This window comes from Phalacrocorax carbo, chromosome 9 (genome assembly GCF_963921805.1).
Source record: "Phalacrocorax carbo chromosome 9, bPhaCar2.1, whole genome shotgun sequence".
In the NCBI taxonomy this organism is placed as follows: domain Eukaryota; kingdom Metazoa; phylum Chordata; class Aves; order Suliformes; family Phalacrocoracidae; genus Phalacrocorax; species Phalacrocorax carbo.
The window spans coordinates 34,289,735-34,305,795 of NC_087521.1; the positions used below are offsets into that span (position 1 = coordinate 34,289,735).

The following is a 16,061-nucleotide window of genomic DNA, read 5'->3' on the forward strand; positions in this document are numbered from 1 at the left end:
TTTATTTATTAACAGAAATTAACAGATGCTGGCGCCGGTTTGAGAAGAGCAGACAAAGCAAAATTTCAATGCTCCCATATTAAAGCAACTGGGTTCAACCACAAAAATTCCACAGATCACAGCGAACACCCAGAAGAATACAATGCAGAACTGTGATTCCATATGTTGTTTTTAAAAAGCAATGCATATATTGCATAGAGTCTTACCTGAAACATGTCTGTATCTTTATCATGAGTATACTCCACTACAACAGTCTGGTTTCTGGATAATGTGTAAGAGATGCTGTGCTGACCTTTACAGCTGATCGCCTGTTGAATAAAAAATATGTCTATTATACACAGCTTCCACATAAATATTATAATTAAATTCATTTCACTACATACACCTTTACTGTGATCAGGAAAAGCAGTATATTGTAACATTTTATTACAAGGCTGGGGAAACACATACAAGAGGACTTTTTTGTTTGTTTTTAATGGAAAACCCCAAGCTGCACCTGCTAGCTCAGAAGTACCCAATACCTACCAATTTCATAGCTTAACACTCCAAACACATGGTTCTCTCTCCGAAATTATACTAACTTCCTAATCCTCAGAGGAACTTGTACCCCAGCAGAGACCTGGGGTTTCAGGCTCTTTGGTTTATTTGCTTTTTTTTTTAAAGCCAATAAGCAATGCAATTGATTTCCAGTTAAAAGTGCCAGGATTTCAGAGGCAGGGATATCATTACAGTTGAGGAGATTTCTAGTTATATCAAATAAAGCCCAGCAGGTTTATATCAATTGTGACAAAGAGAGAGCACTTTCAACCTGTTTTTCTTCATTAAAGGGTACTTCTTACTACCTGCCAAAGGAAACTGATTCTCTATAGATATGGATGTGGCAAAAACTAAACAGCATTTCAGTATTTAAAACAAGGCTAGAAAAGGACACTCGTCTATCTCGGCTGTATCTAACTAGGACCGAATTCTTTACATTTTAAGACTTTCCAGGGCTACATCTCTAGGTTGCCTCTTTCAAGAAGGTTTTACTGGACCAGCAACTACTTCACAGAAAGGAACAGAGGCATCACCCCAACACAGGAGTAGTCCCAACTCAGAAAGAGAGAGCTTTCCTTGACAAACACAGAGCACAGCTGCCCTAGCAGAGAGCCATAAGAAGGGGCAGGGCCCAGCAACACTTTCAAACCTGAGACTCAACATACAAATTTTTGTGGCACTGATGATCATTTCTCAAGCTTGAAGACTAACGCTCACTTCAAATGATGAAGCACTGTCAAAGTGTAACTGTACTAGCTGTGCAACGTAAATGCATAAATGCACTAGTAAAAGCTTTGCAACAGAGAAACAACTGAGAAGCTAAACCTATTGGCTAACAGAAAATACACATAAATATAAGGCCCATGTAACCACACGATTATGAAAGGTAATGACTGTTACAGCTCAGAAAACACTTTGCAGGCATTTCAAGTATTGGATTAATAGGTTAATTAAAGCTTTCCCCAGTTTGCTGCTAAGGGGGGTAATTTTCTAGAGGAGGTTCCCCCACTAGCTCCATTCCTTCATGCTGTTCTTCGCCTACAAAATTCACAGATGGGGATGGTTAAACTAAGCAACTAAATATATTCTACTCATCTGTCTGTCATCTCTCACAAAAGTCTAAATGATCTCAAAGCTACAGATCAATTATTAAACAAATCATTAAAAATCTTACTGAATGTTAGAAGGACTAAACACACCTACATGCATACTAAAAGCCTACTAAGGGTTAGCAAAAGCATTAGACACAGAATTATTGAAAAAACATAACAGAAGAATTCTTTTTTGTAAGCCACCTGCATTTACAGCAACAGATTAGGGACTACTTTTACAACATGCCTCTTGCTGAAAGCTCTTAGCAGCTCCAACACCTGCCCAAGATTTAGGCCTAGGTGATAATACCTGGAGGCAAAGGATTGGGCAAGATGACCTTTCCCAGTCCCTTCCAGTACTTTTTTTTTTTCCTGCAGTGAAGCTTTTAATGAAACTTCAAGCCATAAAGTCAAGTTTCCCTGATTTTGTTCCAACAGTTGTAACAGCTGAAAAGTGAGGTAAAAAATCTTTGGTAATCAGCGGTATACAGATTCTGATTTTCCCAGTTGAAATTTGTAGTGTTTTGTAATAACCATTATGCTGGCACACAGTAGGTTGCAAGAAAAAACATCATCTTGAGATGCAACTCAAATGAAGTCCCTAACACTTTGTGACCGATGGGACACTGAACTGTAGGTCTAAAATGTATATCAAGACCTTTTCCTCCATGCGTGTTTGACAACTAACAAGGGGATCTTGAGCCCTGAGCAGGTCTCAGGTGTTCCTAGAATACAAATGGAATAAAAGTGATGAACAGGAGACCCTTACCCCTTGAGTTTTAAGCATAACATGGCAAAAATGAATTTAGATTCCTATTATCAGATATCATAATTTCAAACTTAATGAAGTAATAGCTTTCACGCACAAAATTTTCATTTGTTTCCACAAGTGTGTTGCAGCCGAGGTCAGAATGGAGGACAGGTCCATCAGCAACTGTTAACACGATGGTCCTGGCTTCAGCTCCAGCCAGCGTGCACAGCACTGACCACCAGCAACCAGGTACAGTTCCTGGCACAGATGTGTGCCCTAAGCTTATGCTCTTGTCAGACAAGATACTGCATCAAATGGGAACTTTGATGAGACCCAAAACTGAAAGTTTTAAGGTCTGACAGAAAAACAAAGAGGGGGGGGAAATATAAGAACTGCCAGAATTGCTTCATAAGGTCATGTCCTATGCCTCCAGAACTTAGGGCTTAGATATGTTAATAAACCCCATTAGGTTGACCAGGATCAGTGTCTCCTCTGAAATATTAGGGTAGGGACATAATCTTTCTTTTCTGTGTGTGCTCCTTTCCCCTCCCAGCTTTTCTTCCTCATCTGATTTCCCCTCCCCTTTGTTTTCCACTATTTAAACCCAGTTATTCTCAGTATGAAATGCTGCATTTTATTTCCTGGAATTGTGTAATAATTTTTCAAAAATGCTAAGAACATTATGAAAAATGTTTCAGCTTGTGTGCTTTCTCAGTCTGCTCAGCACCAACAGTTCCTCCAATTCAAAGATATTTTACAGGCATTTTAATTGCTGATCTCAAAGCAGTTGGCCACTTCAAAGTAAGAAAAAAGTAACAGTGTTTCAGAAACTACACAAAACAGAAGATGTTTGAACTATTCACAGTGACTGTAAGTGAAAGGTAAGTATCTTAATAAAACAGTATTTAAGCAGAATGCAGCCACAGGCAAAATGAGGGCTTTTGACAGCTTGAGGAGCTACAGAACCACACAAGTCCCAGAAAAGTCTGGAGATTGATTGCCCCAACCCCCTTAAAACTGGTTTGTAGCAACCAAAATAGCAAGTTTGTCTTTTGACTGCTTTTATCATTCACATTTACAGACCTTTCTTCTGTCAGTAGGATTTCCCCCCAAAAAACCCTTGTTGCTCTGTTGGGGTTTAACCCCAGTCGGCAACTAAGCACCACACAGCCGCTCACTCACCCTAACCCTGCCCCGGGTGGGACGGGGCAGAGAATTGCAGGTGGGAATTAAAACCCGTGGGTTGAAATAAAGACAGTTCAATCAGACAGCAAAGGAAGAGAAAATAATAGTGATAATAATGATAGAAGAACATACAAAACAAGTGATGCACAGTACAATTGCTCACCACCCACTGACCGATGCCCAGCCTGTCCCCGAGCAGCGATCGCTGCCTGCACACCTCCAGCTCCCCTATAGTCAATACACTGGGCACGACATCATACGATATGGAATATCCCTTCGGCCAGTTGGGGTCAGCTGTCCTGGCTGTGCCCCCTCTCCCAGCTCGTTGTGCACCCAGCAGAGCATGGGAAGCTGAAGAGTCCTTGACTGGTGGAAGCACTACTTAGCAACAACTGAAACATCAGTGTGTTACCAATGCTATTCTCATACTAGATCCAAACCGCAGCACTGTACCAGCTACTGGGAAGAGAATTAACTCTATCCCAGCCAAAACCAGGACATGCTGTCACATAACTGCACTGCTGCAGCAAACGAAATTGTGAGAAAAGCCCTGACTCTCAGGAGATGTTCGGCAGCATCACAAGTTCTGGCAGATGACTTCGGAGTTTCAGACTGGATACCACCACATCCACCTCCCAGGCAGGAACTAAAACATGAAAAAAAACCCAAAAACGGGCACTAAATCATACCTCTATCTCTTCACCCTCACCTCAAGGCTGCCAGGATCCACCAGAGCAACAGTGCTTATTGTCAAAGCTTGTAGTCAGAGTCCACCAAACTTGAGTGTGTGGGCCAACTTCAGCTTAATTTGAGAGCAGTTTTCTCATACCTCTTAGGTTCTTAAAAGTTTAATGAAAGTCAGCAGTTGAGCACAGGAAAAAAAAGCCACTAAAATAGTTCCCAACAGAAATAAATGCTGGAAAAACCTCACTGATGTATATAGCCTGAGCCTGCCAAACAAATTGGAAACATGTGGCTCCAGACTGGCCATACCATATGCCACCTCTTGTCCAGTAGGAACGCTGGTGGGGAGATACAGGCTAGATTATTCAGCCACCTACACAGTTTGTTTTATATAGTTAACTGTCTCAGGCTGGTAATGTCAAGTAATTCCCTTTGGAGGAAACAGCAAAGTGGAGACTAACTGAAAAAAAATCCTGTGGAGGAATAGAGGGGACAAACAACTGCAGCAAGAGAGGTTTGGTTTTTTTCCAGAATAATTCCACTGCTAGCGACTATGTCCACACTGGGGCTGAGGGGTTTTAAAACCTCCAAATGCAAGCAACAAGGGAACCTGAGGTACCATATTCCACTTGGCACGAATGGACAGACCTCCCCGGCACCTTCCCAAGTCCGAGCTCACGTTTGCATGGTAATCCATCTATGTCCATAGAACTTTCTCATCGGAGGACAGTGTGCAGCAGCTCCAAGGCCTCACTATATGTTGAGCCCATTTACCTTAGGAGGAAGGCTCCCCTCCTCCCCATCACTCAAAGTCACAGCTACCCCCACTGCATGCCACTCCCACTGCCTTGAGATGTGCATACCAGTGATTTAAGGTCATCAAAACTGCCATGTTAGAGACTGAGAAGCCTCATTATCTCACCCCCATGGTAACACAGCCTAAGCATTTTATAGTTTAAAAAAAAACAACCCCACACAAAAAAACCCCAACCAAACAAAAACAAAACCAGAAAAACAATTTACTAGTAGCTCCTCAAGTTTTCAGATATATCCTTCCCGCTGGCTGGAATTACACTTGGCCTTGTTTTTTCCCCTGCCTCCCTTACACACACTTTTCATTCTCGCTCCTTTCTCTTCGTTTTGAAACAAACCCTCGTTCCAGCACTATGCACTCACAATCAAAGCAGCAGCTAAAGGCTACGGCTTACAAATCTGTCAGGTCTCAGAGGAACTAAGATCAAACAGAGACTGCCTTCCCAGCAGCAATGCTGCCAAGTCAGCCAGTGCCTGGAACATCCCAGCCCACCTGAATTCTTTGCTCTCCACTCACTCCCCTGGAAAGGTAGCTGCTACCAGTTTTACCACCATTTCAGGAGATGAGAAAGTAGAATTCCCTCACCCCACATATAAAAACACCTTGCAGGCAAGGGGAACAAGAATACACAAAGGTTTCATCTGAAACCCAGTATGTCTTAGCACTCTGCTTTTTTAACAAGGATACAGAAAAAAGGAGGGAACACAAAACTTAAAAATAAGCCTTGAGCAGATTGGGCATCGGCCCAACCGACTGGCAGCGATGCACACCATCGTATTTGCCAACGTACAGCATCACTCGGGAGCAGGCACTGCACTGGGTGACACCACTCCACTGAGAGTGCCAAACCACAGGTAGCATAGGTGGCTACTGTCCTGGAAACCAGCAGAAAGGTCAGTACATCTGACACTTTAGCTGTTTCCTGTTGCACAATGACAGATTAGTGTCAAACGCATCTCCAGAAATGCTGTTATCGACCAGCAAGCTACAAGGAAGCGAAATGGCAGCAGACCACCCATTCTGCAAAAGCATATAAAAAAGCCTGTAAAATAATTTGCCCTAAGATGGAATTCTTTTTCCAGAGGTTACCTACACTAGTGAGATTTCTCCAAGTGGAACAAGAAAACCCACATTTTCCTTGCACTCCTTTCTTACAGGCTATTCTTTGAGAGCTCTGAAAGCCCCTGTTTTGCACATAGTTATGAACTAGTGTATATTCTTAAAAGTTATCTTCTATAATAAGCACACCGTTGTTTTGACCACCAACAGACAGAAGGGTATAGCAAACATTCTTCTGGCTGAAGGCTCAAACCTGAAGAAAAGGCTTGCGATGTACATGTAGGTTGGGTTTTTTTTTCCTTCCCTAAAAGTTATGCTAATTGTTTTAGTGAGGGATCCTACATTTATGTACTACACAGACTTTACATCTACGCTCAGCCAGATGCTCCCTATCTAGGAGCATCTTTGGGTGTGTTGCAGCTCTCTCCCTTACACAGACACTGATAAAGTTGCTCATTTACCTTGGTCATCTTCAGCCCAAGAGTGCAAGAACAAGACAGGAGCTCATGGCACACTTACATTAACTTAACACTGTTAGGTCAAACCTTCTGTATAAGAAGCATGTCAGTGAGCTAAAGCAGCAGATCCCAAAATTCATACAACTCTAGGCTGCTGCTTACATGCTTGCACAGAGCACTTCTGGAAATGAAGGTTTTGCTGCTTTCTTCTGGTCCGTTCACAGTGTTTCCAAGAAAAATCCCCAAACTCTGCCTTTGGAAATTTAAACTTCAAGGTCACTTGTGCATAGCTAGCTCCCCAAAGATCATGGGAGGGACTTACCATTATTATGGTTACCAACACTTCTGCACTATAGCAGTAGTGAAGGCTAAAATCCATTAAAAGAGGCAGATGTCTCACAGGAAAGGTTGCTCCAATAGCAAGGAGTTTTAGTTTAGTTAATTAGGTTGGATTAGGACAATAAAATGATTTATGGGAACACTTTAGATTTCTTTGTTGGTAGTCAAGCTGACCAACACCACACTGTCGTGTTTAAATTAATGACAGAAGCGCCTTCATGAGTTAAATGCTTTCTTACTTGGCCATCAGCCTCCCATTTCTTTTATAAAAAAAGAATACAAGCAACACTCAGGAATGTCAGACAAAAGATCTTGCAACTTAAGAGAAAAAGGAAGCTTTAGCTAGTGAGGAAGGAATCCTTTTAAAGCAAAGAACACAGCACGTTTCCACTGGATGCTTAGACAGACTGACTGCCAGACATTAGGTTACCATAAGAAAACAGAACAAAAGCTCATGATGATGACATGCTGACATTTTGCCTGCATCAGAAAAGCGTGCCCACTTACGAAGTTTCCCAGCAGATTATAACAAATGTCAATTCATATAACATTAACTAAAGACTGCTTGCAATTTTAATCTGTCTCTACTTAAACCTAATAGTAATTGACCAGAACTACTGCTTCTGTAACACTAGATTTCACTTACACCAAAACTTTACACTGACCTCTGGCTACTGATACAGCTATTATATACAATTTTCCTCTAGCCTTTTGTGAAGAAAATAAAGGCACATTATCATGGGAACCTTACAGGCTTCATGTGCCTACAAGAGGGGCTGAAATGACTGCACCAACCAGAATCACAGGCCCAGCTGTTGAACAAGCGCTTCCTGCACAGCTCTGTACAAACCCATCCTTCAGTGTTCTTCTTTCCTTGCCTCATAAACAAGTGCCTACATTAGAATTGCAACAACATTTTTTGAATACTGATGCTAAGTCCTTGTCTGTCTCTAATATTTCAGCTGTCAATATTCTCTTGACAACTAAGTACGTGTTAGGGAATGGTCAAAGAATACCAAGACCAAGAGTCAGCAAATGCAGGTAAAGAAATACGTCACCATAAAGAAATTAATTAAATTTTGTACGCAGCACTTGGTGAGCATTCCTGACAAAAATGTTGAGTACATATATTGACGTTATGACTAACTACAGGCAAATTATTTTTTTTAATTCAGTATGTGGTAAACTGAATAGAACAATGCTTGCCTTCTGAAAAAAACGCTATTTAACTGTAAAAACATCACAAATCCCTTACTGGCTTCAGATAGTTTTGTTCATTTGTTAAAAGATCCCAGCACTAACAAACAGACTGGGGGAAGTTAAAACCACATATGTAACAAGCAATTGGCCAACAAATATTTGACATTTAAAGAAGCAGTTTAAAACTATGTGTGTGTGGCACTGCCTGCAATGCCAGCCATACTAAACTAGTTGATGCACGTAACTTCCAGACCACCTCTCTTCAATCTGCTGACTGTGAATACCCTCCCCAAAACTCACGGTACATGGGCTTAGTGCCTGTGCAGGAACAATTTCAGCAGCCTAGTTTATTTACACTTCAAGATTTTATGGCTTTCAAAGCATTCACAAGTTTGTTCTTATGTACCCTTTTGTGCTGAGCTTGGAGATTTGAGGGGGAGGGGGCAGAAGGGACAACACATTTGTCCTTTACATACATCAAAGCCATCTGCTACAAGTGCACCTCAGGTTCTGTGCTACTACTCAAGCAATTTACCATTTATCAACTCAACAGGCAGATGTTAAACAATTTTATCCATTTGCTGAATTTGTGTTGGTGTGCAATTTTAGACAACCAGCCACTATAGTGCACCCCACCCTTTCTCCAGAAGGACCATCAAAATATGCCATTCTGGTAATTCTCCATTTTGGGTACTGTAACAAGTCGGCCACAATCTAAAAGTATTTCTAGATAAGCTACTGTAAAGCTAGGTAGGGCTTGGAAAGCCGCATATTGGTATACCAGGGAATAACACAGACCAGGCTACTCCTTAGACAAAAGTGAGTATTCGAAACACATCTTCAAAACACATGGTGGGTGTTCACTAAATGGTGCAGATTAAAGTTAGGTGGCCAAAACCATCATTGTTGCAGCCAGTTACTAGACCCAAGCCCTACCTAGGACTCCTGACCAGCTCTGGTAAAGCAACCCGTTGTTGTTCCACTTAATATCTAAAGCAGCTCAAAATTATTAAAAGCAGCTCATAATAGGTGCCAGTTTATCATAACAGGCACAGCTATATGATACAATAGCTCAGGAATTGTTTTGTAAGTCACAAACATTTGGTGGTTGTGAATCAACACTTTACCTAACCTATGAATCATTTTCCTCCCAATCTCACCTTTTAGCTTTTCTAACCCTTAAAACCTTTATTTTCCCCTTCCATTTTCTTCCATCCATGTTCAATAACATTATATTGCAAGTGATCTTTCATCTACCTTTGAAATAAAGCCTGTAGTTTTCCTCCTTTTGTCAGCTTGCTAAATTTCCTCCCCCAAGCAGACTAGAGCTAGAGACAGCTCAGAGGCATAACACAAAGCTGCGGCGGTGTCAGATACATCAACTACCCACAGAATAAATCATTTACCCCAAACTCCTGAATGCTCCTTTGGGCAAATTGCTGCCTGCATATTGCTGCTACACTTTCTATGGTAACTGCTCCGGAGCTGCTTGCTGCAGTCCTGCGTTGAGTACACATTCCACCTGCTTTGGAAACCCAGGAGGCATGTTTATTATCACTGTCCTGTGCTGAGTTTCCCCTGTTTGATATGTGACCTTAACTGGTTTTTGGACAATTGTTTCAGGCTGTCAATATGTGCATTTTCCTCTAAATTTTGCAGTTTATGTATTGGTACTCAACAATAATTTATTCATACTTTATAAAAAAAGAAAAAGAAAGAGAAAAATAAGTCATACTAAAACTTATTTGCTCCATGAGGGATTCTCTTCTCATTAACTCAGCTAATCACTATGGAGTATCTAGAGATCCACCCACTGTATTACAGGTTAGATTTCCATGTACCTGTCGATACAAACTACAACCAAATGATTAAGATACTTTTTGGAAGACACATCTGTTCCTGTTTCAGCTTCAACCCACCATGCAGTCCTGTTATGATTAATTTAGCCTTCAAAGAAATTTCAATCAAAGTATACAATTTATTGAATAGAGACAAGCAAGCAGCGCTGGATGCACGGGGGATCCTTCCGCCTAACGTGCATACCGTCATACGATACTACAGGGTTTATATTCAGTTACTTAATTAATAACAATTAGTAAAAACACGCCTAAGTTTACACTCTTTGGTCAGTGATAAGCATTCCACTTGCCGTTGGTCAGCCGTATTTAAATTAGCCACGCTTGCCATGTAGATGAGCACGCATGCTCTTTACAGGTGTGGGGGGGCAAGTCTTTTTGGTCCTGAATTGGGTCGGTGGTCGCAATCTCCCCCTGCCGGAATTACCTTTCCCCCAGTTTTCATGCTTCAGCGCCTCCTGAGCCAAGAAGTTCCCTGTTATCACTGCTGGCTGATTTGTGGCCTTCCCTTATCTTCTTTCTCTCCTTTGTAGCAAGATGTTTCCACTGTTAGTCCTTGAAGTTACTGAGTTGTATCCTTTTAGGAGGCCTCTTGACAGTGAAGCATTCATTGCTAATGCCGTCTTGTCTGGCCTAAGCATTATTTATTATCTTGTTAAAATTCTCAGATGTTAGTTTCTACTCCTAACTAAAATTCTTTCTTAACAATTAACTACACAAATTGTCAATCAACATCCCAACCATTAAGACAGTTAACAATTCAATTGAACACTGAACGGCCTCTCCGTTACACAAGCACAAACAGAACGGTCAAATGCTAGAGGGTCACACTTCACCGTGTGACTCTAGCATTGTTCCATATTGACACGAATCAGACGAACACATTTTACAATCCCTCATCTTTTCTTTTTATGGCATTGATTCGTGTTTTTGTTTCCAATCTAGTCAATACTTGCTGAATTGGTATCAATTTTGGGTCTTCTTTTGTCTTTATTATCATCAAGGAATGAGTTTTCTTTTTCCTTGTTTCTGGATCAACAGGTATTGCAGTTATCTGCATTCCTTGTATAACCGAGTGTATTAGTCTAGTAAAACAGGGTATTAAACATGGAATTACTAACAGTCCTCCACATATTCCCAGTACAGCTATTCCAATTTTAGTAAGCCAATTACCATCCATAAAGTTCCACCCTAATTCTCCTAGATTGATTCCATTCCAAGTTTGAACTGGGACGTGTGCGATTTTCTTAATTTCTTTTACAAGTTCATTTACAGCTTTTCCTTCATCATCTATTTCTAGACAACAGTTACTAAGGTTAAATTTTTCACACACTCCTCCTTCTTGTGCTAGCAAATAATCTAAAGCTAAGCGGTTTTGATACAAAGCAGTTCTCATTTTGGTGTTCTGTTTTGCAATTAATCCAAGTGCATCTCCAGTCTTATTTACAACTATTTCTACCACAGCCTGTAATCTAATTATTCTATTTAACATATATATATTGGGGTCCTGTAGCTTCAAGATCCATCTTCTGCCCATGTAGCTGGATCATAATAAGCAATAATCCTCTCCGGAGGCCATTCATTATCTTTCCAATTTCCAATTTGTAAGCTCTGCTTATGACGTTTTGTTTTTTTTTTTCTTAACTCATCAGCCTCAACATACACTTGGATTCCCAGTCGCTCTCCCCGACTTATGGGTAACAGGAAAAAACTGGGTCTTATAGTTCCCAATACACAAGATCCTGTCCAATTCTTTGGCAAATATGCATAAGCCAGTTTGCCGCAAATCTAATACTGTCCTTCAGGAGTTGGCCAACCTTTTGGTATATTTGTTCCATTGGTCCAATTCTTAGATTGATCATTCATCTCCAGTGGGTTTCCCCACTTATCCCAATTGTTCTGAGTTTCATTCCATAGGTAACCTCCCTCACACTCTAGATTACCTACTGGTCTTCCATTGTCTTTTAGATTCTGCCAGCAACTCCTTCCAATTATACTCGTCTGAAGCACCCATTGTTGTTTCCTATTACCCTTTCCCATTGTTTTCCAGACTTGGGGGTTACTTATATTGCTCTCCATAGCCTCCCATGGCCATCGTTCACCCTGGTTTGTCCCACCACAAACATAACAATTGGTTACATTCAGTGACTTCGCAATGTTTTCAGCAAGATTTACAAATAGATTTTTAGCAACTGTGGGAATTTCATATTTTACCCCTGTTTCTATTTCATGATAAAATGCTATAACCTTACTTGTTCCAATTAGTCTTCCTACTTCCGAATTTGTTTTCATTTCTACCCAATATTGGTAAGGGAGTTCTTTTGGATCATAGCATACGGTCCTGTTACCTTCTCTGCATAAAGCATACTGGGTCAGATTATGAATGCAGCTTCCTATTTCCTGGCCTTTACAGTCGTAGACAGTATGATATACCAAAGCTTGGGAACTTATCCGTCCCCTTCTAGTGGTTATCACACATTGACTGCAGTTGTTTGTCACAGCCAGGGTTAAGGAACTCACCCCAAGCAGGACTAGAAGAGGTCCGGTAAGGGCCATAGTGATTGGCGGTCACGGCCCAAAGGGGTTGCAGCCCTTGGCAGACCTTTTCAAACCACAGCACCAGTTCCCTATCCGGTCTTGCCCTCTTCCATAATCTTAAGGGGTGTCCTTTCCTGAGTTACCTCAATGTATTTAAGGATTCGTATGCTATGTCTGAAAGAAATCCAGGGTATACCATGGATAGCCTATTGCTATTCCCAGGAACCAATATTTAACTGATCCTTGTTATTGACATATTGTCTCCCCTAATGGGTATTCATTTAGGAGCTTCTCCGTTTACCAATTCTACAGGAGTAGTCACAATAAAATTCCCACAGCAACTTAGCTTATGTTCCTTGACGATGTCCTCATCAGGTTCTTCTGATGGTTAGCTTAGTTTCTCTGGGTTCAGATGTGACTGTCCACTCCTTCACTGGACCTTTCACTCGCGACACATGTGTCCACCCTTTTTCAGCAGTTCTCACAGCCGTTTCTGTAGTTAATAAAACAAGGAAAGGTCCTTCCCAAAGGGGAGATAAGTTCCTTTCTTTCCATGTTTTTATTAGAACCTTATCTCCTGGTTCTAACTGATGAATTGCAAATCCTAAAGGTGGTGTCTGGGCCACCATCCCAATCTCCCTTAACTCTTTTAATCTTTTTCCAATGGTAATTATATATTTTTGGATACTATGGTCTTCAATTATATTATTCCCCAAAGGCATCCCTTGAAAGTAGGGCATGCCATATAACATCTCATATGGTGATAATCCAGTCTCACTGTATGGTTTAGTTCTTATATTTAACAGTGCCAATGGTAAGCATTTCGTCCAAGGCAATTGTGTCTCAATCATTAATTTAGCCAATTGTTGTTTTATTGTTTGATTCATTCTTTCTACTTTCCCCGAACTTTGTGGGTGCCATGGAGTGTGGTATTCCCACTGAATGCCTAAAGATTGACATAATAGTTTTATTATTCTGGAAGTAAAGTGTGTGCCCTGGTCAGAATCAATGTACTGGATTATCCCATATCTAGGTATCAAATGTTCCAATAAAATTTTTACCACCATCTGTGCTGTAGCCCGTGCTACAGGGTAAGCCTCTACCCATTGTGTCAAATGATCTACTATTACCAATAAATATTTTATTCTCCCTACTTTAGGTAGTTCAGTAAAATCTATTTGTACTTTCTCGAAAGGTCTGTAAGCTGTTTTTCTCCCTCCTATTGCTACTTGTCGAAACACTTTCTTATTTACCTTTTGACAAGTTAAGCATCCTTGTGTAATCTGCTTTGCTATTTCAAAAATCCCAATACAGCCAAATTGTTTAAGGAAATGATCACTTAACGCCTTTGTACCCCAATGTGTTTGCGCATGCAAACGTTCCAATATTTGTCTGGCATAGGCTTTCGGCAGAATTTCTCTCCGGTCAGGCAATATCCATTTTCCTTGTTCTAACTTAGCCCCTATTTTTTCCATTTTTATCTTTTCTTCAGGGGTAAACTTCTTCTCTTTCTCCTCCTGTGTTTTTTTGCTGATGTCCTCCTGTGTTTGTACTACATTAATTTTAGCGGCCCTAGTTCTCAGGGCTGCTTCCTGGGCCTCTTTATCCGCTAAATTATTCCCTCGAGTTCGGTAATCTAATCCTTTTTGGTGTCCTCTCACATGTACCACTGCTATTTCCTTTGGTTCTCTTAATGCTTTTAAAATTTTTACTATTAATTCTTGATGTATTAGATTTCTCCCGTGAGTATTAATTAAACCTCTTTCTTCCCAAATTTTCCCAAAAGTATGGACTACCCCATATGCGTATTTAGAATCTGTAAATATAGTCCCGCTTTTGCCTTTTAATAATTCCAGGGCCCTACAGAGGGCATACAGCTCACAAGCTTGAGCTGACCATGATGGACTCAGGGGTCCTGACTCCACAAGTTCTAGGTCCTTATTAATTATTGCATATCCTGATTTTCTTTTCCCTTCCACCACTCGGGAGGAACCATCTATAAATAGTACCTCCCCATCTTCCAACTCAGTATCCCTTAAATCTGGCCTCACCTTAGTCTGGGTCTCAATTACCTCTAAACAATTATGTTGTAATTCCTTCTCTGATGACTCTCCAAACAAAAATTGTGCTGGATTCTGGGCAGAAGTCACCCTCAATTCTAAATCAGGGGAGTCTACTAGTATTGCTTCATACTTTAGGATCCGGCTGTCTGTTAACCATTTTTCTGCCTTCTGCTGTAAAATATTTCTGACATTGTGTGGGGTATACACCTTTAAAGGAGCACTAAAAGTAATTTTTCGAACTTCCTCTATTAATAAGGCTGTGGCAACCAGAGCTTGGAGGCAAGCAGGCCATCCTCTGCTTACTGGATCAAGCAACTTAGAGCAATACCCCACAGGTTTTTTGATTCCTGCCCAGTCCTGAGTAAGAACTCCATATGCTGTCTGGTTTGATGTATTTACAAAAAGATAGAAAGGTTTTTCTAAATCTGGGAGGCTCAATACAGGTGCTTGTATTAATGTCTTTTTTATTTCCTCGAATCTCTGGTCATCTTCTATGTACCACTTGAGTCGGTTATTAGTTAATTTCTCATATAGGAATTTTACCTTTTCACTATAATTTTCAAGCCACGGTCTACAGTATCCTAATAATCCCAATATTTGTCGAATTTCCTTTTTAGTTTGTGGGGGTCTCAAGGATAGAATCCCAGATATCCTATCAGGATCTAGCTTCTTCCTTCCTTTACTCAGCCAATGTCCTAAGTATTTTACTTCCTGTTCCACAAACTGTAGCTTTGATCGGGACACCTTCAATCCCTTCTCCCCCAGAAAATTTAACAATTTAATGGTGGCCTCTCGGGTCCTCTCTTCAGTTTCTCCTGCTACTAATAAATCATCCACATATTGTAATAATTTTACCTCCTTGGGTAATGTAAAATCTTGTAAGATTTTCTCTAAAGTTTGTCCAAATAGATTTGGTGACTCTGTAAACCCCTGTGGTAGCACAGTCCATCTTAATTGTTGTTTTCGTCCTGTTTCGGGGTCCTCCCACTCAAAGGCAAAATAATTTCTGGATTCCTCATCCAGAGGACAGGCCCAAAAAGCATCCTTTAAATCTATTACACTATACCAAGTATATCTAGGAGAAATATGACTCAGTAAAGTGTAAGGATTTGCCACCACAGGGAACTTAGTGATCGTTCGCTGATTTACAGCTCTTAAATCCTGTACCATTCTGTATGAGCCATCCGGCTTCTTTACAGGGAGGATGGGTGTATTATGGGGTGACATACATGGTTCCAAAGTTCCTTTTTCCAGAAGTCTGTCAACTACAGGTTTTAATCCTTTTCGGCCCTCCCTGGGTATAGGATATTGCTTGATTCTAATTGGGCGATAAGGATCTATAATTTGAACACTTATGGGGTCCATTTCTATCTTTCCAATTTCCCCTTCTTTATACCACACTGAGGGGTTAACAGCTTCTTCGTCTTTTTGTGTTAAAGTGTATAATTTAATCTGCAATTTATCTCCTTTACTCTGAATGCCCAAA

At 40.7% G+C, this 16,061-nt stretch overlaps 1 protein-coding gene across 2 annotated transcripts in view; it reads right to left on the reverse strand.

Annotated features, from left to right (window-relative positions):
• Positions 1 to 16,061, reverse strand: part of PELI2 (pellino E3 ubiquitin protein ligase family member 2) — a 90,055-nt gene that overhangs the window by 17,759 nt on the left and 56,235 nt on the right. For both annotated transcript variants that reach the window (XM_064461061.1, XM_064461062.1), the window contains exon 3: positions 207 to 308. In XM_064461061.1, coding sequence (XP_064317131.1) covers positions 207 to 308 — 102 coding nt within the window. The remainder of the gene's footprint in view (positions 1 to 206; positions 309 to 16,061) is intronic.